The 26,947-nt window shown below is 39.9% G+C and overlaps 1 protein-coding gene across 3 annotated transcripts in view; it reads left to right on the top strand.

Annotated features, from left to right (window-relative positions):
• The window catches only part of SGMS2 (sphingomyelin synthase 2), a 67,700-nt gene that overhangs the window by 31,923 nt on the left and 8,830 nt on the right, over positions 1-26,947 (top strand). For 2 of the 3 annotated variants that reach the window (XM_050944527.1, XM_050944528.1), the window contains exons 2-3: positions 22,232-22,904; positions 24,137-24,254. In XM_050944527.1, coding sequence (XP_050800484.1) covers positions 22,450-22,904; positions 24,137-24,254 — 573 coding nt within the window. In that variant the 5' untranslated portion in view covers positions 22,232-22,449. Of the gene's footprint in view, positions 1-7,843; positions 7,908-22,231; positions 22,905-24,136; positions 24,255-26,947 lie in introns of those variants that run through there. The other variant, XM_050944529.1, reaches the window with a different exon arrangement.

Raw genomic sequence — 26,947 nt, 5'->3', positions numbered from 1 at the left:
AAGAACTAGTTTAAATAGTCATTTTATTGGTAGTAAAATTATAATTTCCTAGGAATGCATTCAGGTCTTCATATGTAGGGTATATTTAAATAAAAGAAAATACAAGGAACTACATTCCACCCTCAATCATACCTGTGCAAAGCCATTGACTTCAGTGGGATTGCAATAGTGCAACTGAGGCCAGCATATGGGCTTCGTGTTGAGGCCCCTTCAGTTTCCTTTCTCTTTGCCTTGCACAGACTGCTCAGACCTTCTTTTGTGTAGATACCACCATGCAGTGTATTTATAGTGTTACACTCTACCACCTTCTACATGCTTGTGCAGTCACAGTATTTATGATGTCTTTTAGTTTTTTACTATCTCTTCTCCAACAGGTGGGGAGAAAACGTGTCTCTTTCCAGAGAATGCCCTTTTGTCAGGCCCTATTAGTCTCTCTCTCTCTCCCCTTGCACTTTCTTCCTGTGCTCTTTTATCCAGTCTCCGGGTTAAGGGGCTAATCCGCCCATTAGCTGTCTGGCGCCAATTTGCTCTGGTAAAAAGAAACTCCTCTTCTTAATCAGGAGTTGGATTTAGCTTGTGGGGGTGGAGGTGGGAAGGGGGAGAGAGAGAAGACTTTTTTTTTTTTTTTTATAGTTAATGAACTCTGTCATGTAAATTCAGTCCTGCATGGCCATAGACTCTAGGACTGAAAGGGACCTCGAGAGGTCATCGAGTCCAGTCCCCTGCCCTCATGGCAGGACCAAACACTGTCTAGACCATCCCTGATAGACATTTATCTAACCTACTCTTAAATATCTCCAGAGATGGAGTTTCCACAACCTCCCTAGGCAATTTATTCCAGTGTTTAACTACCCTGACAGTTAGGAACTTTTTCCTAATGTCCAACCTAAATCTCCCTTGCTGCAGTTTAAGCCCATTGCTTCTTGTTCTATCATTAGAGGCTAAGGTGAACAAGTTTTTCTCCTTCCTCCTGATGACACCCTTTTAGATACCTGAAAACTGCTATCATGTCCCCTCTCAGTCTTCTCTTTTCCAAACTAAATAAACCTAATTCTTTCAGCCTTCCTTCATAGGTCATGTTCTCAAGACCTTTAATCATTCTTGTTGCTCTTCTCTGGACCCTCTCCAATTTCTCCACATCTTTCTTGAAATGCGGTGCCCAGAACTAGACACAATACTCCAGTTGAGGCCTGACCAGCGCAGAGTAAAGCGGAAGAATGACTTCTCGTGTCTTGTTTACAACACACCTGTTAATGCATCCCAGAATCACGTTTGCTTTTTTTGCAACAGTATCACACTGTTGACTCATATTTAGCTTGTGGTCCACTATGACCCCTAGATCTCTTTCTGCCATACTCCTTCCTAGACAGTCTCTTCCCATTCTGTATGTGTGAAACTGATTGTTCCTTCCTAAGTGGAGCACTTTGCATTTATCTTTATTGAACTTCATCCGGTTTACCTCAGACCATTTCTCCAATTTGTCCGGATCATTTTGAATTTTGACCCTGTCCTCCAGAGCAGTTGCAATCCCTCCCAGTTTGGTATCGTCTGCAAACTTAATAAGTGTATTTTCTATGCCAACATCTAAGTCATTGATGAAGATATTGAACAGAGCCGGTCCCAAAACAGACCCCTGCGGAACCCCACTTGTTATACCATTCCAGCAGGATTGGGAGCCATTAATAACTACTCTCTGAGTACGGTTATCCAGCCAGTTATGCACCCACCTTATAGTAGCCTCATATAAATTGTATCTGCCTAATTTATCGATAAGAATATCATGCGAGACCGTATCAAATGCCTTACTAAAGTCTAGGTATACCACATCCACCGCTTCTCCCTTATCCACAAGACTCGTTATCCTATCAAAGAAAGCTATCAGGTTGGTTTGTCACGATTTGTTCTTTACAAATCCATGCTGGCTATTCCCTATCACCTTACCACCTTCCAAGTGTTTGCAGATTTCTTTAATTACTTGCTCCATTATCTTCCCCGGCACAGAAGTTAACCCAGGAAACTACAGACCAGTTAGTTTGTTTTTATTTCCCTTTTTATAGATGGGCACTATATTTGCCCTTTTTCAGTCTTCTGGAATCTCTCCTGTCTCCCAAGACTTTCCAAAGATAATAGCTAGAGGCTCAGATACCTCCTCTATTAACTCCTTGAGTATTCTAGGATGCATTTCATCAGGCCCTGGTGACTTGCAGGCATCTAACTTTTCTAAGTGATTTTTAACTAGCTCTTTTTTTATTTTATCTTCTAAACCTACCCCCTTCCCATAAGCGTTCACTATGTTAGACATTCCTTCAGACTTCTCAGTGAAGACCGAAACAAAGAAGTCATTAAGCATCTCTGCCATTTCCAAGTTTCCTGTTACTGTTTCTCCCTCCTTACTGAGCAGTGGGCCTACCCTGTTCTTGGTCTTCCTCTTGCTTCTAATGCATTGATAAAAAGTCGTCGTGTCCCTTTATTCCCGTAGCTAGTTTAAGCTCATTTTGTGCCTTTGCCTTTCTAATCTTGCCCCTGCATTCCTGTGTTGTTTGCCTATATTCATCCTTTGTAATCTGGCCTAGTTTCCATTTTTTGCCATCTTTGAAGTCAGCGGGTGTTCTGTGTGCAGAGGACTTGAAGGATTAGGACCTTTGCTCTTCAGGATAATATTGAAAGGGCATGAAGGGTGGAAAGGGGATTTGAAAGGTTCTCCACCCAGAGTGCATTTTAGTCGTCTGGCTAGCTTGGAAGGACCACGTGCAATCTCATTCAAAACAACACCAGAAGACCTAACGAAACTTCAGTTGAAGGTGAGTTTCAGTCACCATATGTCTAGCAATCTGAGGTGATACTGCAGTGTTTTAACAAGGCAAGATGTGGAATACACTCTTAAAATGTCCCTAACTGGGAAAGAGGCAGTTACATTCTCGAAAAAATAGATTTTTAGGGCCAATATTAGATAGCACAGCAATCTTTATGTGCCTTCCTTAGTATGAGTGTTTCAGTTAATACAAATGAAATTAAATATAGAGCTACTCATGTGGCTTCCTGATAAAAAATACCCATTATGTATCCATGTTAAAGTGAACTGACTGGTTAGAGGTTTCCTCAGATTGCTGCATTTTGCTTGGATCTCAGTCACAGGAGGATATTTAAATAGAACTTTTAAAAGTTTACTTACTTATCTTGTCCACATAGGTTAATACAATGCATACCTAAATATGTACAATATAAAACAAAATGGGAAAGGACTCAAACCTGAAGAAGAGCTCTCTCTAGCTCAAAAGCTTGTCTCTTTTAACAGCAGAAGTTGGTCCAATAAAAGAGGATTTATAAATAGTCAATTTTTGCACAAGACCTTATCAAAGAAAGGGAAGCCCAGCAAAAACCGGAGGAGCCCTTTTCATTTCATTTCCTCTTTTATTAGTCAACTCCAGAATATAGAAGCAAAATCACACAAAGAAACAACCAAAATATTAAGATAAATGGGATTCTTTATGCATTCAATCCAGACAAGACAGGCTTCTTCCCTTGGAATATTTTGAAACTATTAAGGGCAGTAGCTGCTTCTTGACTCTCTCTTCCCTGATGAATCACTCAAGAGTTAGAAGTAGGAAGAAAGAAAGGGCAGAAAAAAAACATGCAAAAATCTCTTCCCCCAGGCCCTATGCTATAGGGTGTATATCTTTATGCTTAAGAAATTATGTAACTAAGTCAGAATGGGAATCCCCAGTAAAATTAAAATGCCTTCAGCAGCTCCAACTTGTTTTGCAAGAGGTGACCTCATCAGTATCTCTGCCATATAAACGCAAGAAAACACAGGCCTAGGGGCAAACTTAGAGATCTCTGGGCTTCTTTATTTCTGACACATTATGAGGGTATGGCTACACTTGAAATTTCAAAGCGCTGCCGCAGCAGCACTGCGGGAGCGTCGCCGCGGCAGCGCTTTGAAGTGTAAGTGGTCGGAGCACCAGCCCTGGGAGAGAGAGCTCTCAGCGCTGCATGTAAGCCACATCCTCTATGGGTGTAGCTTGCAGCGCTGGGAGCCGCGCTCCCAGCGCTGCGGCACTGATTACTTGCAGCGCTCAGGGGGGTGTTTTTTCACACCCCTGAGTGCGAAAGTTGCAGCGCTGTAAAGTGCCAGTGTAGCCAAGCCCTCATGACTGGTCAATAACTTCTCATGCAGGCACATGTGGCTCTGGAAGTGAAAAGCAGCTGTTGGATACTTCAAAATTATTGAGAGAATCTTTCTGAGGATGCATTAGACAAGGCTAAGAAACTGAAAGATTTCTCCTACCCACTTGGTAATACCGGGAATAGTATAATGATATTACAAAATTAATCAATCTTTTTGAACGTATTCATTCCTCAAAGAAAAATGAAAAGAGGAGAAGGTCAATGAAACAGGATGAGGGTGATTGAAGAGAGAAATATGTTAAGTGACAAGGTGATCCTTGGTATACAATTTTCACAAAATACTGTAAGTCCTGAGCAAATGGTACCTTTTGGGTGAAGGATATTACATGCCTGAGGAATTTTTTTTAACAGTGTATATTTTGATCACAAATCACTTCAGTTTTTCCTTCCCCAGTTGTACACATCTCAGAAAAATCCTACAGTGAAAATCTGTGGACTGGCTTATGATGAACAGAAAATTCTTTTTTTTTTTTTTTTTTATACCTACAATTGTTTTTCTTCAAATCAGCAGGTCCACAAATCTGACCCACCCAAGATCAATTTGGGACTCAGGGAAAGCTGTCACTCTGCAGTAGCACAATTTCTCATTACATTATCTGACACTAATCTGTGGTGCAGTTGGGACTTAAACTACAGTCTCCCCATACATAAGCTAGTGTCCTAATCACTGAACCATCCTTCCTCTTCTTCTACGGAAAGGTATTCAAAGGGAAAGATTTGGCCTGTGTTACTGACTGATGGCCCAGAATTACTTCCAGAGTTGCAAGTAGACTAAAGATCCACTGGGCGGATCTGTGGATCTGCTTACATAAAGAGAGAGGAGAACGTTCAGGTGAGTAGAAGCACATTTATCCTAGAATAAGCGTTATGGGCTCAAGACAGCTAATTTTCCTGAGGCTAAAACGACATAAAGATATTATCCTTATTGTTAAATTTGGTAGTGCTTTTCTTGAGTAGGACAGTAAACCTTTCAAGTGGTCATATTTTTTTAATCTTGCTAATTATATTAAGGTCTGATAAGTGTCGAGTACAGTCTTGCTTTACTTCTGGTGCCTCAGCAGCCATGTCCTGAAGGGCTTCTCTAGAGAACAGAATTAATCTTTTATTATCCATGTACAATTTGAGTACAGCACAAACAAAACTTAAGTGGTTGATTTAGGTGAATGTGCATTTTGTACATATACCCTCTTATGCCTCAGTCCTGCAAATACTTACACATAAAAGTTAAGCATGTATGTATGAGAAGTCTTTTTCAAGTCAATAGAAATACTCATATGAATAAAGTTATGCACATGCTTAAATGTTTGTAGGATCAGGCCCTACAGATTGAGGAGATCATAATAAACTGATAAGTCTTCAAATATGTTATGGGCTGTTATAAAAAGGATGGTGATCAGTTGTTTTCCATGTCCACAGAAGGTAGGACAAGAAGTAATGGGCAGCATCAAGGGAGATTTAGGTTAGATATTAGGAAAGACTTGCTAACTATAAGGGCAATTAAATTCTGGAATAAGGCTCCCAGGGAGGTTGTGGAATCCTCATCAATGGAGGTTTTTAAACACAGGTTGGGCATATAACCTGCCAGTGATGATCTAGGTTTATTTGGTCCTATCCCAGCAAAGAGGGCTGGACGAGGTGACTTCTTGAGGTTCCTTACAGCCCAGCATTTCTATGATTCCAAAATACTTTATATGAGATGGTAAAATAATGGCAGTTGCTGAGCTGTATTCCACTGATCCATTTGACTCTTCTGGAGTAATTTCCTGGCACCATTGTTTATTTCAGTATGTGACTGAGTGTAACAGTTTGTAAACAAATAATCCTGTAACATAAAATACAAAATGTGAACAATGTAGGGAATATGGATGTGCTGCTGCTGGCCTCCTTTTGGTTTTATACTTAAAAACCAAAACCAATACGCTTAATATAAGTGCCACGCACACAAAAAAAATTATTAAATTAGTTACTGTTGCTACAGTAATATACACCTTGCAAAAAATACATACCAGAAACTTTCCATTTAATAGGAGCTATGGAATAAAAAGTATGGAAATGATCAATTAAGGAAATAAGGATAAATATTGCGGTAACCTTACAGTTCATAGATTGTCTTAAAATTGTAGATATGAAAATTCTAATACTTGAGTAGCTTCATTGAAGTGGACTGGAGAGAAAAATATGCTGCCAAAAATACTGCTATTTATTTATTTATTTATTGCTTGAAAATGATCCTGTGTACAAGGTTATGATGATTATTTACTAAGTAAGGCCTTGATCTTGCAATCTGTTGTTTGCGGGCAGATCCCTATACTCCCACCACAATGCAAGTTCGAGGCCTAAAATCTTTAGCTTGATAACAAGAAAATGGTAGAAACTTCATAAATTTCAGAACAGTCATTTCTTCAACAAAAACAATGTTTTTTCAATTTCCTTCACATTTTGGGGGAAATTGCTACTTTTACACAGCTAATCTTCAAATTTTGGAAACAGACTTTTCTCAGTGTTACACAGGGCCGCCCAGAGGATTCAGGGGGCCTGGGGTCTTTGGCAGCAGGGGGCCCCCGCTTCGGCGGTAATTTGGCGGTGGGGACTCCTTCCGCTCTGGGACCCGCTGCCGAAGTGACCCGAAGACCCGCGGCGGGGGGCCTCTGCCACCAAATTACTGCCGAAGACCCGGCTGCACTTCGGCGGTGGGTCCCGCTTCTGCAGTAATTCGGTAGCAGGGGGCTCTTCCACCCCGAAGAGGAAGGACCCCCCACCACCGAAGACCCGGAGCAGAAGAAGCTCCAGAGGCCTGAGCCCCAGGAGTGTTTTCCAGGGCCTCTGGAGTGAGTGAAGGACCCTGCTCCAGGGGCCCTGAAAAACTCTCGTGGTGGCCCCTGTGGGGCCCGGGGCCTGGGGCAAATTGCCCCACTTGCCCCCCACACTGGGCAGCCCTGGTGTTACAAAATGAGAGTTAGAGGTGAAAAATCACTCTTACAATTTTCTCTGTATCTATGCATGATATCAGCCTACTTTCTGTGCAGCAATAACTCTTCTATTTTGTGATCTATGTTATCATGGCAGCAGCAATTGCCTTTATGTAGTAAGTACATTTTTCTTTTTTGATATAATCAATGTCTCAGAGATCAAGTTAAAACAGATGTAGGTGGAACCTTTACTGACATGATACACAAATGTAAAATGTGTGCCTAAACAACCTGGCAGTGCCCTTTTTAATATGCTGTCTTAAACTAGACTGTCAGCTACTTAAATAATGTCTGTGCATCTTTTTTTACTCCTACATGCCTTTTAGAAGCTTAATAGAACAATCCCACGTACTGACCATTGTCCTTTTTCTGTTTGTCTTTTTCCTTTGTTTCTAATGCAGCAGAAGCAGCTCACTGTTATTTACGCTGGTATTTATTAATGTACATATGCAATATCAATAAATAAGAGTGCTTCTGCTGCATTTTGTATACGTTTAAAAAAAGAGGGCTCTGTCATCCTTAGTGATGTCATCAGGAATATGTACAGCTCTGGGAGCAGTGCTTGTTGGACAGAGAACCCATACAAGGGGAACAAGAGAGGATTGTTTAAAAAAAGTTCTATTTTTGGATTTGCTTATCTATAAAAGAGTGGGAGAAACACTGTGGTTCAGTGGATCGAGTATTGTCTTGGGAGTCAGGACACCTAGGTTCTAATCATGGCTCTGCAATTAATCTGCTCTATCACCTTGAGTAAGTTGCGTCACCTGTCTGTGTGGAATTTTCGAAAGTGCTCAGCTTTGGTCTAATTCTGCTTCAAATGAATTTTCTAAAGCATTGTTCCTCCATTTTCTGATTGGTAAAATGGGGATAATGGTTCTTTCCTTTTAAAAAACGCTTTTGAGATGTATGGGAAAGATCTTTTGTGATCTCACTAGCTGTTATAATGATGTATTTGGGGAGGATAGACTTCAAATTGATATTTATAGATGTTCCCCATCACAATGTAAACCACTGTAAAGACTGATGCATGATTCTTTGCTGATGTACATCGCATGATTTCAGTGGAATTATACAGCATTTGTGGCAAGGAAAATGAGCCACATAGATTCAATTTGTACCCTAATTTGAGTCTCCTTTAAAAGAAAATATGGATTTTTGAAGGACAAAAATATGTATCTTTTCACTACTGTTACAGAGGAGCAATCATTTCTAGGCATGAGCCATTCAGATGGCTAGTCTCTCATTTAGGAAAACAATGTTTTACACAAGAGAGTGCCTTCTTTTTGTTTTGAATTTATCTTTCACTAGCTGCTTTCCAAAAGAGGTGAATCTCTTGAACAGCCACAGAGGCTGCATGTAATAAATTTAACAGTGCTATAGTTTTATGTTGCTGGGGGTCTGTTGCTTCTGCTATTGTACAAATCTGCTCAAAATCTCTTGCTTTCCACAATAAGAAACACCACTGCATTTGTTTTTTAAAAAGCAGGAAGATTTTAAACGGTTAGAAATATGGTATATTGTTTAATCTATGTATTTTGTACACAGTTAAATGGAAGGGAGGGAGTGTGAAAGGGGATACCGTGGGCAGAACATGGGACTAGTTGCATTGGAGGACTCTGCATCTTCCTCTTCATAAGCAGATTTTCCTCAGATCTCTACTGTTTCCTTCAGTCAAGACTGCTACCTGCTCTTAATTCATTACCCAGTCCTAATTGTGTCTATATGAACTGTAAAAACATCCATATCAAGGGACCTGGTTAAAACATAGTTGTCCCCTGTCATGGTAAAAACACAGTTCCATCAAGCAATACTACAGCCTCCATCTGTCCAACATGCCACAGACCTAAAAATCACAAATTGAATTTGAGTAACAAAATCCCCTTGCATCTCTTGTGGCATTGTGTCACAATGCCACTGGATCACCACTAACCTCATGACATAAGTTATTTTTATGTCCCACTTCCAACAGGATAAATGTCAAGGGTGGTGACCCTACTTTAGTCTCCTCACTTTTCTGAGGTTTATTCACTATAGCATCTCTTGGTAACAGTAAGACAAAGTATTTGAACTCTGAAACTTGGCAGTTTGGGGTCATAGAAATTTGTACAGAACTTTGTTTATTTGTTTTTGTTTTTCTGTTTTTTGTTTTCTGTTCATGTGGGTTTATATTCCTTGATCTTCACTCTGAGTTTTGTGGTAATAACTAATGAACCTAAAAAGGGAAATCAAAACTCAAACAAAACCACCAACTTTTACCTAGTTGGGGGTAGACATCCTGTGAAATGGCCCAGTTTTTCATATTTCAGTTCAAAATGGCAACTGGTCAGATTCACTGAACACCTTGCCGCATTGGCCTTAGTTTCAAGTTGGTAAGATGACCCAAAAGCAGTTGCTTTCTGCCACACGTTCATTACTACATTAAATGTTTCACAAAGTTCCATTTGGTACACAAAATAGAAGTTAGCCTTTCTGTGCATGAAAGACACAGCAGCCAATTTGTGCATAAGTAGAAGTCTGTGGCTGCTTTATTCCTGAGTTTGGGTGTAATTTGTGCATGGGTCCTAGGCAGCTTGTGGAAAAGTGCCACAAGGTCAGGGAGGTGGAACAAGTGCTGGTTTTCAGCCCAGGCCTTGAGGGCAGCCAGCTCTGTTGGCTTGAAGTATAGAGCAGGTGCCAATTCATAAGAGATCTGTAAAACTCAGAAGGAAACCAGTCTAACGTACTGGCTCTTTCACATTTCCTCTAGCCATGTCTGTTAAGCCTTTCTCTATAGATTGTGACTGTCTCCAGTGTATAAAGTTTTTGTATATCCTAAAACATTTGGGATTTATTTCAAACCCTGTAATCTTTATTACAATAAGTTGGAAAGAGAACGGGCAGAAACTCTTCCGAATGAGATGTTATCCACCGCTTAGTTGCATGACAAATATACATCACTTAATATGGTTTTTATCTGTCAATATCTAGATTAGCAAATCAGAGACACAGATTTTTCCAGTATGTATTGCATTTTATTTTAAGATATATATTAAAATATTTACTTAATAAATATTGACCTGCAAATTTAGGGGCCCAGAATCTGATCCAAAGCTCATTAAAGTGAATGGATGTCTTTATGTTGATTTCAGTGGGCTTCAGTTCAGATCCTCAGTGATTATCACAATGACCATTCATTTAAAATGAGGTACTCGGGGCAGTAATAACTGTGCCTGGTAATAAGTGTTTGTAAGATTAGGCCCTTAATGAGATTTTTAAATACTCTGTCCTTGTATGGATGTAAATTCACTGTTACACTGTAATTCATTAAATTATCAATGCAGATATCATTAAAGAAAAAGTAAAAGGCAACTTAGTAACTTTATTTTTTTGCCAGCTTTCAAAGGAAACATTGGTAGAAATTTTAGAATTCCTTTAGTTTCATGTTATTTTACAATTGATAAATCCTAATTTCATAGAAAATGTTTACATATGATTTTCTGCTGTGATTTGTACACAGTTATATTTATACTTCTCTGCTTTTTATAACAATCATTGCTAACTAAACATTTTTAGACTGTGTGCATGAAGAAGGAGGTGGCTAAAGTGTAGTTTTATGTATCTTGGAAAAAAAAATTTATAAGGAAGAATATATATTAAAACAGACAAGGGTTTTGCCTCATTTTAAGAAATTCAGCTATGTAAATCATTATTCCATTTTGTGTGCATGTTTTATGTAGATATGAAAACCAAGTAGGAGAAAAAATTTTTCAAGAAGACTATAAACTTTACCTGAGGAGTTAGTCTCTTTTTAATAGTGCTACAAGATATTTTATCCTTTTTGCTTTTTCTCCAGTATATTGAATTCAGGAGATTGTTCTTTCATCTACAGTGACTGCAGGGAGTCTGAATCTTCTTGCTAAGTAGGTTTGTTTGCAGAAAATGATCCCTGAAATATACGCCTCTACCCTGATATAACGCGACCCGATACAACACAAATTTGGATACAACACAAATTTGGGTAAAGCAGTGCTCTGGGAGGGCGGGGCTCCGCAGTCCAGTGAATCAAAGCAAGTTTGATATAATGCGGTTTCCCCTATAACGTGGTAAGATTTTTTGGCTCCCGAGGAGAGCGTTATATTGAGGTAGAGGTGTATACTGAAAATGAGGATTAAATGGTGGGAAACAGAAAAATGAGTGGCTTCATTTACAAATGTTGCATTAGTATAATGTTCTATTAACATAATTTGGAGTTGCATTTAAATTCTGGTGGCAGAAACTGGAGCCAGATAGCTACATTTTAGTTGTGGGGAAGGTTTTTTGTTTTGTTTTCGTTTTGGTTTTTTTGTATTTTTGTATTTTAAAAAGTGACTTCATGCATATTTTTTTATTACTTTAGAAAATTAAGACTAAATGCAAGTTGTATATTGTCAAAATAACACTGTAGTGTAAGAATTACTTCCTTTCCCCTCACCCCCAAGAACAAAATCATGGTTACACATTTAGCTAAGCATAGAAGTCCCCAATTTCTATTCATACCATTTGGAACAAAAGCCTAGGTGGAAGTCAAATCCTTGAACACAGCGGGCTGAATTTACCACTGACAGAAATGGGCACAATTCAGTGGAATTTTGTTTGATTATGATAGAAATAAATTTGGCTTACAGTGTTCATTTTTAGGGTAGAATAAAAGGATATGTGATGTATTTGATCCTGTAGCTGTAATCTACACACACGCACCACTGAGTATTGAGTTCTTTGCTCATTCACCATGCTTCCATAAAAATATACTAACCGCAAGTTCCAGGTTAGCTGGTTTAAAGCAATGTTTCAATAGCATTGAGGCAGGGTTTGGACTTTATTTATTCAGAAGTTATGTAATATATTTCTCTGTCTATCTCTAATACTTTTATAATCCATACTACAGTATCTAGGCATCAGCTTTTGTGTTTTGACAACAGTAATATTTTAATTTTAACATACAGAAGGGAAGGTAACATCATTGTTCTACTTCAGTAAAGTTCCCAAATGAAGGGAGCATATCCTGCATGGCATTTCTGTTTGCAGTTCTATCGACTGATCAAAGAAATGTGAAAACAAAGGTGATCCAGAGCAAATGTATTTAGCGATTAGAACATACAGTGAGTATCTGAGTCACACAGATCATTCAACAGGGGAAACCAGTAAGTGATTTTGATCTGTCTACTTTGAGGCATAATTGTAACCACCTTTCTCAGACTGCTACAAATATTTTATTTAATTTTTTTTGTTTCTTAACCCAGACATCAAACAAATATGGGAAACTGGAATTAGGATGGCTCAGAAGCTTGATGATGAATGTGAAAACCTTTACTACCAAAGTTATTGGTTTTAATCCATCCTAGGTCAAAAATGCCTTCAAGTCATTGGCCTCAGATGGCTGTTCATCCTATATCTAATGATTTGTTGTAATCTAGTTGTCATTGGATATGTGTCCATGTCATGATTGCTGTGCGGTGATGCTCTTAAAGGAGAGGGACAGTCTAGTGATTAGAATGCTAGCCTGGGCTGATGACCCTTATTCAGGTGCAAAACCTTCCTTTGCCACACACTGTATGAGCTTGTGCAGATCAGTTTCTCTGTACTTCGGTTCCCTATCTGTAGAACGGGAATAATAGCACTTCCCTTCTTTGCAGGAATATTGTCAGGATCAACACATTAAAGACTGTGAGGTGCTCAGATGCGACAATAATGAGGGGCCATATAAATAGCTAAGATAAATAAAAGTGTATCATAAAACCTGTTAGCAGTCCCGGTAGAGAAGCATAGGTTTTGAATGGTTTCTGCAGAACACAGATAAGTTAGTGGGGTGTAGGGTGACCAGATAGCACGTGAAAAAATTAGGACACTTCCCCTCACCCTCAGGGAGAGTGGTATAAATGCATATATAAGACAAAGCCCCTAATATCCGGATATCTGGTCACCCTAATGGGGCAACAAAGATGAAGCTTGCCTTGCTGCTGTTTGTTCAATATCTGTTCTGTAAATAACCATGGTTGGTCACATGGTACCTTTCCTAACACCAAATTCACTTTAAAATATATGTTCTACTGTTGGAAGTTGAAATGTAGAGAAACATTTAGTTTTCATAGGTTTATAGGTTCACAGATATAGAAATGTATTAGGTAAAGTTGGACAGGAAATGATTTTCCCATCCTATGAAAATTTTAAGATTTGAAATTTTTCATGATCTGCTCTGGGATGAACCTGAGGCCTTTTGACACTTTTTTTTTTTTTTTTTTTGGAGGCGGGGACAAAAAACAAAGAGAATAGCCAATAAGCCAGGGGGTACGGCACTCACCTGGGATGTGGGGACCCAGGTTCTATTCCCTGTTCTGCTTGATTCAGCCTTTAACCTGCATCTCCCACATCCCAGGTGAGTCCCTTACTCACTGAGCTAGTAGCCCTTCTGGAGTAGGTCTTGTTCTGTGGCCATAACCAGAAATTCCATCCTGGACCTGAGAAATCTTTCTTGAGAAAAGTTTCATTTTGACAAATTGTAATTTCTTGAGCGAGTGCCATTTCTTTGAAAAATTCCTAACCAGCTTTATTACAGGGCCATGTAACACAGTTGTCCTCCAACTGAGCACTATCTCCAAGCTAGAGGTCATGCTGTAGCGCCTGCCTCGGTTTTCCTTCTTGGCTGCTCAGTAACTCATCACCATCCAAAAGGTAATTAAAACTCTCCCCTTCTGGCATCCAATTTATTTAATTTTTACACACATTGGCCCTGCAGGCCCCATTCCCAGTTTAGTGTATCTGTCTCTCCTCTAGGTAGGGAGTCCACAGCCTTCCTTCCTGGAGCAGGATCTAGGTTCACCAGCTCTCAGTTCTTTTATGTGGCTGGACCTCAGCCTTCAGGTTCTGACTTCCAAATTCTCCTGGCTTGGCTTAGGTTATTCACAGTCCTCCTAGCTAGGACTTGAGACTCCCTGGTCTCAGGGTCTTCCTTGCAGAAGCCTTTCCACAGTCTCTCTGCAGTCTCCGCCACTTTAATAATCTGGGTTGGCTAACTCCAGGCCCTCCAGCAATCATTAAAGAATAAGCCACCCTATTATAGACCATCTAATGCATTTTCCTGTTAGTACAGTATTGAGTCCTATCAATGGTTCAATCATACTGTTTAGGCACAGCCCATAATAAGGGATTCCTCCCTTAGCTTCTTGGTGCATGGTAGGAGGACACCAATTGCTGTAGCCTTTTATAGCGTGCATCGCATTCCAACCTACTCTGCCTCCATGTTGCTCTTGCTCTGCAGGCTCAGTCAAGAGCTTGGAGGATGGAGCAAGAGCAGGCCTCTGCCTTTGTAGGGATACTGTGCACCCTTGGGTAGTATGTAGTCTCAGTGCTTCCCAGAGTTGCCTGGCTATTACAGAGACCCCACTGAGGGGCAATAATGCTTTGAGTGTAGCACTCTCACACTAACATACATTTTGTAATTTAAGTGTAACTTTTTTGATGTAAGAACTTGATGGAATGCTGGCCAGGACTATATCTTCCAGTGCCCTATTGCTTTTAAGGTTTGGAACTATGCTAAAGAGGCTCAAGGGGGGGAAGGTCTGGGGAGCAAGATGTGGTCAAAAGAGTTGGGTGTTCCTGGTAAGCTCTCCAGCATTAGGGCTCATGTAAACTGTGATGTGTTGGATTCTGACACGTTTTAATAAAATGCTTTAGTTTAAAATACACTGGTGGTGTAACAATTGCATACTGCTTTCCTCCTTGTATCTGCACGGAGGGCGGGGGAGAGGTACAATCTGACCTATAGTTTTTAATAGAGAAGAATTAATATATATTAAATATATAATCATTCTTTCATTCATTTGTATGTAGCTGCCACTTACAGCAGATGAATCCAGAAACAGTTAATAGCAAACATCCAAGCTGTCACACAATGTCTGTTTTCTGTTGTTGCATTTTTTTAGAGACTGAGTCTTCCTTGGATTTATTCTTGGTGGAGCAGTGTTAACATCAGTTTGTTAAACAATTTGCTTTCCATTGCTAATCTGTGGATACTTGCCATAGGAAATTTAACACTGTGTGGTCTTTCTAAACTACTGCTAAAAAAGGTGTCCTGTAAGTCAGTTTAGTTCTTAAGAATGGCATAAATGAATCTGATATATAATGACATATTTGACATTTCTACAGGAACTTAGGATTTCTCACAGAATACTGGGAGTACACAAAACATGGAACAATAAAATCTTTCTTGAAAACTAGATTTTGATTTTTAAAATATACTGATTTCAAAAGCAACATATCAAATCAGATTATTAATAATACTCCTGAAATATGCAATGGCATTAGTAAGAGAGCCTTAAAACTATAAAGGCTCGATCCTGCTTCCATTGAATCAATGCTAAGACTCTATTGATGACTACTATGTGTTCAGGATTGGGTCTTAACTGTATCAAAAGTTAAAAGATGGAAGTGTCCCTTGCATTTTTTTAAAAAACAAAACAAAAATTGAGTAATGCTTTGACTAGTTTCTGTGTTATGATGATAGTTTGTTGAGGAAGGACCTGCACAAATATGTTGTATTTAGAGTGTTCTTGTGTACGTTCTCTCTAAAGACTCATAAGAAGTTCTCTAATGTTCGTTGCTAGTAGGAGGCTATGGACTACCACAAAGAGCCTATTACTATGCTAACCTGAATACCATTATACATACCATTACATTGAAAGAACATTATTAAGACTGCAAGTCAAGCATTCAAAAATTAGGCCACATTACACTACAGCTGGGATCGATGCTCTGAGATCGACCCACCGGCGGTCGATTTAGCGGGTCTAGTGAAGACCCACCAACTTGAAAGCAGATCACTCTTCAGGCAACCCCTGTACTCTACCCCCTACCAGAAAAGTAAAGCAAGTGGACAGGAGAGTTTCTCCACTCAACCCCACATAGTGTAGACCCTAAGGTATGTCAGCTCCAGCTACATTATTCGTGTAGCATAGGTCGACTTACCTTGGTAGTGTAGACATAGCCTTAGAAAAGTCAAGAATTAAGCTTCCCTGTGCAGTGTTAATTTAGCCCCCTTGTGTTTATGCATTATGATACTTCCACACAGTCCTTAATTTCATGATCATAAATTATCTTTTTTTCTACAGGACCCCTGTCTCCTTCAGAGCACAGGAAAGATGGTGCTCACTTAAGGACCTGCTATTCAATATTTTATTTTCTCTGTTGTTCAATGTGTTACTCCAGGCCTTATTTACTTCTCCCTCCCCCACCTCCCATTTCCCTTACTGGCTTTTTGTATTTCTCCAGTCACCCTTCCTCACCAACTCCCAGTCTTCCCAAAGTCCTTGTCCCAAACTGCTCCTTTTCCTTCCTTCACTCCTAATTCAGCTTTTCTCTCTTCTGTATTCAAATTGGATGGTTTCTTCCTCCATGTTTGCTGGACACCAGCAGGAGGGTCATACAAGAGGGAGGCTTCCTGTTCTCAGTTCCAGTGTCTGATCCAGAGCAGCTGGGAGCAGTAATTACAAGGAAAGTTTTTCTGATTTCCCCCATGTACAGTCAAGTCACACACAGAAGTTGAGAGGCTGGAGCATACTTCTTGAGGAGTGATTATCTGAAGATTTTAGCTGTTAAAATACAAAAGTTCTCTACATATGTGAGTCTCTTTAAAACCTTCTTGCTTGGCCAATCTTGGGTGGATATTCATGGTAAAGGCAAAAAGCATATTGCTGGACACAAAGTCAACCCTCTGCCAAACTTCACGTCCCTCCTTCAAAGCATATGGGAGCTAACGCATTTCAAATAAACAGTCTCAAGAATTTTTTAACATGTAAAAATATATTTTGCCCCTTGCCTCGTTCTTGGAAATGGCTTAACTCGTTTTGGCTGAAAATTCTTTCCTCCTCCTCCTTCCCACCCCCAGCCCCCCAAAAAACAAAAAAACAAGAACAGAACAGCCTGAGGCAGATGCAGTTTTGGCCCAAATGGTTAGTTTTGCAAAGTTATAAGTAAGGTTACAATTTAGTCACAGAGGTCACGGCAGTCACGGATTCTATGACTTTACTGGACCTCCATGACTTCTTCCGCTTCAGCTGTTAGCAGTTGAAGCCAGGGCTGCAGCTTGGCTGTGCATCCCTGTCCCACAGCCACAGCCAGCTCCAGAGTGGGGGCTATGCTGGGGCCGCTTTCCCCTGCCCAGCAGCTGCAGCGGGAGCCATGTACTCCCTTCGCGGCTTCTCAGAGCCATGCGCCCCCCCACTGGCTGCTACTGTGGCGTGGCAGGGGCTGCAGCTGGGCTTTGCGCCCCTGTCCCACAGCTGTGGCCAGCTGCAGAGCGGGGGTTGTGTGCCCCCATGGCTGTGACCCCCAGCATGGTGGGGATCTCGTCTGTCAGTCCCCTTGTCATAAACAGATAGTTAAGGGTTAATAGAACAGAAGTACTTCATGTCTCTTTTGCCTGTAAAGGGTTAACAAGTTCAGTGAGCCTGGCTGTCACCTGACCAGAGGATCAATCAGGGGACAGGATACTTTCAAATTTTGAGGGAGGGAAGATTTTGTGTGTGCTGTTAGATTTTGGTTGTTATTTACTCTGGGTTCTGAGAGTGACCAGACGTGCAACCAGGTTTCTCTCCAATCTCCCTGATACAGGTTCTTATAGATTCAAAATAGTAAGTACTCGGTGATAAGGCGAGTTAGGCTTATGTTTGTTTTCTTTATTTGCAAATGTGTATTTGGCTGGGAGGAGTTCAAATGTGTACTTTACTGAAAGGATTTTACTTTGGTACTCGTATACTTAGACTGGGAGGGTATTCCCAGTGTCTATAGCTGAAAGACCCTGTAACATATTCCATCTTACATTTACAAAGATAATTTTTACTGTTTTTTCTTTCTTTAATTAAAAGCTTTTCTTCTTTAAGAACCTGATTGTTTTTTTTATTCTGGTGAGTTCCCAGGGGACGGGGTCTAGATTCACCAGGGAATTGGTGGGGAGAAAAGGTTAATTTTCTCTCTGTGTTAGGATTACTTTCTGTCTCAGGGAGAGACTGGGAGGGGGAGAGAGAAGGAGGGGGGAAGATGAATTTTCCTCTCTGTTTTAAGATTCAAGGAGTTTGAATCACAGTGATCTTCCAGGGTAACCCAGGGCGGGGAAGCCTGGGAGAGGCAACGGTGAGGGAAAGGGTTTACTTTCCTTGTGTTAAGATCCAGAGGGACTGGGTCTTGGGAGTCCCCAGGCAAGGTTTTCGGGGGGACCAGAGTGTACCAGAATTCCTGGTTGGTGGCAGCGCTACAAGTACTAAGCTGGTAATTGAGCTTAGAAGAATTCATGCTGGTACCCCATCTTTTGGATGCTAAGGTTCAGAGTGGAGCTTTGTACCATGACACCCCTCCTCCCCCATGGGATTCCATTCCCTCACTTACTTAGCCCAGGCCCCAGTTATTTTTAGTAAAGTCACGGACTGGTCATGGGCTCTGTGAATTTTTGTTTATTGCCCGTGACCTATCTGACTTTTTTACTAAAAATAACAGTGACAAAATCTTAGCCTTAGTTATAAGCAACTGAAAACAGAGTGTTATTATGGGATGTGTAGGGAAACCTTACTATAAGCCCCACCTATAATATTGTTCATTGCTAGTAGTTCAATTAAATTTGAGAAAGTAAGCAGTCTTCAGCCCTACCAAGAGAATAATCTAATAATACAGATTGCAATTTTTTTCCTTTCTTGATTAAACTTCTCGCAATTATTACATTGACATAATTTTAGATTTTTCTCCTTTTTTCTTAGTCTGTTGTTTTTAATGTAAATGACATCAGAAGCATTTATATGTGTTTGTTCATTTGCCTTCTAACTTAAGGCTACGCATAGACTTGCTTCCATTATTTGACATGAAGAGGGGCAGAACAGTCCAAGTCCTGCAGAGAAGGATTTGGAGTCAGAAGAGGAATGTTCTTGTAACACTACTGAGTAGCTCATCCTCTCCCTTTTGCAACTGCTATGCAGATGCATTCTCATCTGCTGTAGGAGGCATAGCTGAGAGAAGTCAGATGACCAGCTGCTCTGTGAGGCATGCGCTCCTCTTAGGGCAACAGAACTTACAATTCAAAACAAAGCCTCGAAGTTACTGCTGCCCTCATTAAATCCTCCTCTGTGGCCACGTCCAGACTAGGAATTAAAATCGATTTTAGATACGCAACTTCAGCTACGAGAATAACGTAGCTGAAGTCGAATTTCTAAAATCGAGGTACTCACCAGTCTGGACGGGGCGGCATCGATGTCCGCGGCTCTCCGCGTCGATTCCGGAACTCCGTTCGGATTGATGGAGTTCCGGAATCGATGTAAGCGCGCTCGGGGATCGATACACCGCGTCCAGACTAGACGCGATATATCGATCCCCGAGCAATCGATTTTAACCCGCCGATGCCGCGGGTTAGTCTGGACGAGGGCTGTGGCTTTCAGACATTGCCAGAGGAATACTGAGGGGAAAAGACAGCCAATGGCAGCACGCCAAGTTTGCTAGATGTACTGCAGTTACTGTGAGAGGCCTAGTTGGGAACATTAAGTAGAGTGGATTTTCATGATATATTTTGCGTTTATTCCCACAGATCTTAGTCTCAGTGTGTTTTGGAGGCCCTGCCCACTTCTCAGACCCAGCTCTGAGAAGAGAAAGTGGTGAGTGGGTGATGGGACTTAAAACTGCCTATGTTAGATATTCCCCTGTGAGCCTGTTTTCAGAAGAAGGAAAATTTTAATTGGTTCATCTTTTAAAAACAGATGTTTTGCTTGTCCATAAAATTTGCTGTATTTATAAAATTCTTTAGACTGTGGAGATTCACAATATGAGTTTTTTTTTTAAACTATCATTCTGTCAGTGAGGCAGGAAGAAAAATAGAAATGTTTTGACATAGCAGGTAAAGCACACTTTTATTTTGCTAACTTACAAACACTATTCCTTGGACTGAATAAACACACCTATCCCAGATTTTAGGTTTGTAATGAAATTATGCAAAATGATTTTGGGCCTTACTACAAATATTACAAGATTGTATCATGAAAGTTATCTAGAGCCCAATCCCAAGAGTCTGTATGCTGAGGATCTCTGAGAAGGCATTCATTAACTCAGAGATGAGGCCAATAGCTAGGCAATGAATATGTCCAATTGTTCCATCCATACACTCAGCAACTTGACTAGAGGAAATTTGGACTAGGTGGGCCTTTCTAAGGGAGGGAGAATGAAAGGAGCAGAGTTGCCTCTGAGAACTGCTTCTTTAAGAGGAAATGAAAAGGAGCAGAGGACCCAACTGGGTGGAAAGCCAAAGCATCCACAAGAGCAGTATGAGCAGTAGTTGCAGAGGAGCTCTGCAAAGTGGTCGAACCAGCATCTGTTGTTGTTTTGACATGGGGTATCATTAATTGAGTCGATTGGGGTAACAGTGGTGGCCAGAATTAATTGGTTAAATGGATCGTCTCCATCCAATAAATCTGTCAGAGTTGGTTTTTTTGGTGGGCATTCCAGATGTGACAATATAATTCAGTTGGTGTGACTTTGTGGGGAGAGTAGCTTTGGAAGGTGTGGGAGCACAGGTTTCTCCGAGGTTAAGAGGCTTTAATCCTCATATGAGGTATTGGAAACTCTTCAATCCTTGAATGTATTAGACTTCTTAAAGTCTTTCATCATATTTCAAAAGCTCAATATTTACACTGAAGTTATTTTTAAGTAGTTTTTCTTTAAATCAAACTCTGACATAACTCGGACATATGTGAGCTGCTGATGTAAAGTGCTGTGAAGAGCCAGGTGACGATATTATAACAGTGGGAAAGACTAGCAACTCTACTTCCATCATGATATAATACGAAAAGTATGCTATCCTCCATCCAAGCTGTGGCTACTATCTCAGTACGATGGAACATGAGGTGATGACAGTGCTGTGTCTTTGCCCATAAAGAAGCCAGAAAGGGTGAGCATTATGACGTACTCACACTGTTAGCTGAAAGTAAATATTTTGCAGATAAGTGGGCTATTATTCATCGCTTTGTCTGAGCCAAATTGAGTCATACAAATTTGTGTACCATAGCTATGATATGAGTGTACAATAGCATAGGACTTTCAAATCAAATCAATAGGAAATTTTCAGCCATTATTTGAGCACTACAGTCTTGGAGATAGACTCGCCGTTTCTGTTCTATAGATGCGAGTAACATTCATTTTTACTTGTGTAAGAGTTCCTTATAAAAGCACATACTACTTTAATGAAGATATTCTTCAGTAAAACTCCTACCTTTTATTTTTTTTTAAATGCAGCCTGAAACATTTTTACAATAGTTCCAAAATATGCTTCCTATGCCCACGTTACAATCATACTATCAAAAAGCTTGCATAAACCTAGGAGTAAATATTGAACTCATTTGTATTTCCTCAATACAGAGTCGATGCCTGCTTCTGCTCTGCTGAGGAAATTCTCAAAATTGTGCACACACGTCCGAAGCTAATTAACAGATTTCCTGCTGAAAAATTGGTTAGGCTGCATCAGGATCAAGTGAGGATCAAGTCCAAATAGTGTCTTGCTCCGAGTTTCTGGCCCATCCCCAGGGCTAAATAAGCCATTTGTCAATTTTATGGACATAATTTGACTAATTTCTGGTGTGATCTCCATGCAGTTGTGTTGAATTTAGTAGGGTTGCTGTGGGGCGTAAACCAGCATGGAATTCTGTTCAGTGTGTTTACATTTAATATGGTCTGTGTCTGTGGAAATCTTGACTCGTTGATTTTCTGAATTGTCAACACTGTAATGCCAGCTGCTGTTGAAGCCATGTAAATACTGGCTCTTTGGACAAGGTTGATATCACCCACTAAATGAATGGAGTCAAGATCAAAACCAAGTTATTCCACCTTAATTTAAAAGTTAACACCATCTACTTGGTTTAAACTAGCGAGCCTTTTTAATACTGCATTTTTGGCCGCTTTGTTTCCACAACTTCCATGTGAAGCAAACTGTGTTGATATTTAGAATGCAGATTTCCCTAAGCTATTTTTGTATTTCATTTGTGCATTGTCATGTTGCCAGCTGTACAGTTTCTGAATATGATTTTGTTGTTTTACAGATGATACAGTAAGAGCTTTTGAGGAAAGAAACTGAGATTTATCTCAAAGATCTGTTGCAGAACAACTGAAAAGAGAAAAAGAATGGGCAACTTCTGAAGATTTTTTTATTAGAGAACAAAAATCAACTGGAAACATAAGGTGGACTTAGAGGAGTAAGAAACTTTAAAAAGCATCCAGAAATTGCTAATTCCCTGGTTTGGCTCAAGGTCTTGGGGTAATGGATACCATTGAGACTGCAAAGCTTGAAGAGCACATGGAAGGTCAAAACAATGACACCTCAAATGGTTATGTTCGACCTACCCTATCTGTCAGTGAAGAGAGCAAAACTGGTAATACCAAATCTAAGGGTTTACCTAATGGGTTGCGAAAAGGCACAAAGAAATATCCGGACTATATTCAGATTTCTATGCCTGCTGAATCTAGGAACAAATTTCCTTTGGAATGGTGGAAAACTGGCATTGCCTTTGTGTATGCTCTCTTCAATTTAATTCTGACGACTGTCATGATCACTGTGGTTCATGAGAGGGTACCTCCCAAGGAGCTCAGTCCTCCATTGCCAGATAAATTTTTTGATTATATTGATCGTGTGAAATGGGCTTTTTCTGTATCAGAAATAAATGGAATGGTACTAGTTGGATTATGGATAATCCAGTGGCTATTTCTCAGATACAAGTAAGTAGCTATATTTATCTCTGCTTCTGCTTGGTGGCAGAAGCAAATTCTGTTACTCTTATTCATGTACAGTAGCACTTTTCTCTATGAGTAGTTACAGTGATTTCCCAAAATTAGTACAGGTAATAGATGGCTGAAAGGAAACTTGCAGCTAGGCTCTGCACCCATATGTTGGAGTAGAGTTGGCTTGAAAACCACAATTAAGTTTCATGAGAAACGTTGAGGTTTCAAAATTTTGTTTTCATTCGGATGCAGAATAAAAACAAGGCCTTTTCAGAGCAGGGGCCTGAACCTTGGTCTCTCTCATTCCCACAGAGCAATTTAATCACCAGGCGATTGGCTATTCTGAGATAAATCTCTGGCTAGAAATTCCACTGTGGATTTCAGAGACTTTACAGATGACATTTTCATTAAACTGATACCATTCCCCAAAACATTTCAGTTTTGACTAAACTGCACTCTTTGACAAAGTGCTGTGAGACCTTAGTACCCCTAAGTAGAGCTGATTCACTGAAAATGTTTCAAACTTTTTTATTTTTTTTTATTTTTGACAAGGCGCTAGACTGTTCACTAGCATTATACTGGATGTTCGAACTGGTCACATCTCTGAGAACATCAGCCCATCTTTCCCTCCAGATCACCTCCTGTTTCCTCAAGAAACAATCCCTATAGATACTTTAAAGGAAAACAAACGTTATTTGACATGAGATTACAAAATAATTACCAAGCAAAATAAAAACACTGCTAGGAGAACACTAGAGCTATTTAATAGGCCTGAATTTACTTACCAGCCAGTGGTTTAAATTAAACAAAATCATTACATTTGCAGTAATTTCTTTATCTCTCTTAACTGTAGCACACTCATGTTTCAATTTGTCTGTGCCTCTCGTTTGTCTGTGTCATGTAACCCAGAAAGACGTGTCCAGACATCAAATGGTGTGTGTGTGTGTGTGTGTGTGTGTGTGTGTGTGTGTGTGTGTGTGTGTGAGAGAGAGAGAGAGAGACAGAGAAATCTCACATGGAAGTATACTATTGAAACTTTGTTTTCATATTGGTTAGATCACAATTTAAAAGCTCTAATAAATTTAAATGTAGGGTGTTAACCATTTAATGAGGCTACGACTAAGCTGGAGGCACCATACCTCCCTTTCTCCTTGTGACAAGTAAATATATCATGCCTTCAAGTTTATGCTTGCTTGCTTGCTTCTCTCTCCCTCCCGTCTTGTTTTCAGATCAATAGTGGGACGCAGGTTCTTTTTTATAATTGGAACTTTGTACCTGTACCGCTGTATTACCATGTATGTTACCACCCTACCTGTGCCTGGAATGCATTTTCAGTGTGCTCCAAAGGTAAGAAATCTTGGTATTGGCCAAAGTATTACACCAAATACAGTATCTGAAAAAGACATATTGGTACAATCATTTTATTTTAATAAAGTTAATGTTTTTCTCCAGATATTACATGATACTCTTAAGAGATAAGTGTGGCTCCTGGCAGGTGTCTTCAAAATTTTTGGTGATTGCTAGGTTTTTCATTTTATTTATTGCTGTTAGTAAGGCAGGATTTTGTGAACAGTAAGCATCTTTTGTTCTTGGTTTTATGTACAATGTCAGGATTATTCCAGGCTAGAGTTGATTTATTAAAAAATCAGCCATCTAGGCTCGTATCTTCAGAGAGATTTTTTTCCTCTGAGACCTACATAATATACCTTACTGTAGTTTGTCAGCTGACATACAAACCAGCTACTTGGAGGACAAGCCAGTAAAGCCTTGCATGGCAGCTAGATTTTTTTGAGAGGCAATGGTGGCACGCTGTAAGCATGTTTGCCAATGATACTGCTTTGACCAGGACTGTCTGGGGCTTCTAAATCCAGTTTAGGCAGCTGATACTCATGGCAATAGGTATGTAAACATGGGAAAAGCAAATATTTGTGCAAATGTAATTGTTTGCCAGTGGTACTTCTATTACATTAGAGCACATCATCATTTAGTTCTGAAGACTTTTTTTTTTTTAGAAGACATTTAATTAAATAGTCCACTACATACTGACTTGTAAATACTAGTAAAGATATACATTATATCATAGAATGTAGGGCTGGAAAGGACCTCAAGAGATCATCTAGTCCATCCTCCTTGTTGAGGAAGGTATAAGCATACCTATACCATACCTGAAAGATGTTTGTCTAACCTGTTCTTAAAAACCTCCAATGACAGGGATTCCACAACCTCCCTCTGTAACCTGTTCCAGTGCTTAACTATTCTTGTAGTTACAAAGTTTTCCTAACGTGAAACCTAAATCCTCCTTACTGCAAACTAAGCTGATTACTGCTTCTCCTGTTCTTGGCGGGCATGGAAAACAGTCCATTGCCATCCTCTTTTTATAACAATCTTATACATGTGAAGACTGTTTATCATGACCCCCATCAACCTTCTCTTCTCCAGACTAAACACACCAGTTCTTTCAACCTTTCCTCATAGCCCCCGTTTTTTCTAAATTTTTTTTATAATTTTTGTTGCTCCCCTCGACTCTCTCTAATTTATTAACATTTGTCTTAAAGTAGATAGTAAGCAACAAATCAAAGAGCTAACTAATTAATAGTGGTACATGCAGTGTTGTTGTAGCCATGTCTGTCCCAGGATATAAGAGAAACATGGTGGGTGAGGTAATATCTTCCATTGGACCAACCTCTGTTGGTGAGATAGAAAAGCTTTTGAAAGCTTCTCTCTCTCACCAACAGAAGTTGGTCCAACAAAAGATATTCGTCAACACACATTGTCTGTCTAGTACTGGTACAGTAAGAAATCAAACATTTTCTTGCAAGTCAGAATATTAACTATCTGATACAGACTGAATTTAACATCCAAAAAAAAACCCCACACTAAAAGAATGTGAAGATTGTTAAATCAAGCAATGAAAAGTTAGGAACCACCAGCATTAAGGATACCTGTGCAAATCTAATTAAGCCCTCACATGCTATGGAAGTTATTACATGATTCCAGCAATATGTGTGAGAGAAGCAGCAGCCCCATGGAGGCTGTTCTGTCCACTGCAATGTGACCCGGGATGCAGGAAACGTGCAAAGGAGTAAGGGGGAGCATTACCTTTTATGGCCCCTTTACTCGCCTGTGCAAGTGTGTATAGTGAGTTTTGATTTTCTCCTGTGTGATTCTGTTCAGAACCTTGTGCTTTATATACAATCTATGCCTAGAACCTTGCATTTCCCTGGAGCCGCTGGTTAGTTGAGGAAGGAACAACAATTTTAGCATTAGTCAAGGTGGCTGCGCTTTAACTGACAATGGAAACAACTTGTGTTGCGTTCTTGCATAATGTATACATTTCACAACTCAAACAGGGTCCACCCACTCAGCAAGAAGCAAATTATGCCAACAATTTTTTTTTTTTTTTTTTGCCCCATACCTATTTGAGTCCCAGTTCTGTATTGTGATCTGTTTGAGCAAACGGCTGTGCCCACACAGAGCCCCTCTAAAGTCAGTAGGGCTCTGAGCAGGGCCTACTGACATCAGAGAGGCTCTGCATGGCACAGCCCTCTGCTCAAATAGATCACAATACAGGATCCAAGCCTAAACTTGGCAAAATGTTGCCTACTCTCCCAATAAAATTATTTCCAAAGCTTATTTTCACTATCAAGAAGAAGAAGGGGGGAAAAAAGCTACAAAGATTCCAAGTCATTTGAAGTGGTGATGCACCTGTTACGAAACAAATTTATAGGAAAAAGTAAACGTATAAGTAAAAGAACTGGCTTAGCCAAACATGTTGTTAGTTAAATTACTTTATTTTAACTGGATAACAACAGCTGGAAGATTTATCATCCACCTACATTACTCAAGCTGTCATGTTTTGCAGTGTCAATGAATTACAAAAGAAAAAACTGCTCATAAGATTTAACAAATACACAATAGCAGCTCTTTTTGGCTTACTAAACAGAGATAGGCCTTGGCAAAATTGAATGTAATATCTCCAAAGAAGTTATTTTTATGTACACACAAATTTGTTTGCACATTATAAAATAAAGTTGTTTGAT

The sequence above is a fragment of the Gopherus flavomarginatus genome, chromosome 3 (genome assembly GCF_025201925.1).
Source record: "Gopherus flavomarginatus isolate rGopFla2 chromosome 3, rGopFla2.mat.asm, whole genome shotgun sequence".
Taxonomy (NCBI): Eukaryota; Metazoa; Chordata; order Testudines; family Testudinidae; genus Gopherus; species Gopherus flavomarginatus.
The sequence above is the reverse complement of the archived record's forward strand: the minus strand, read 5'-3'. Positions and strand labels throughout refer to the sequence as shown.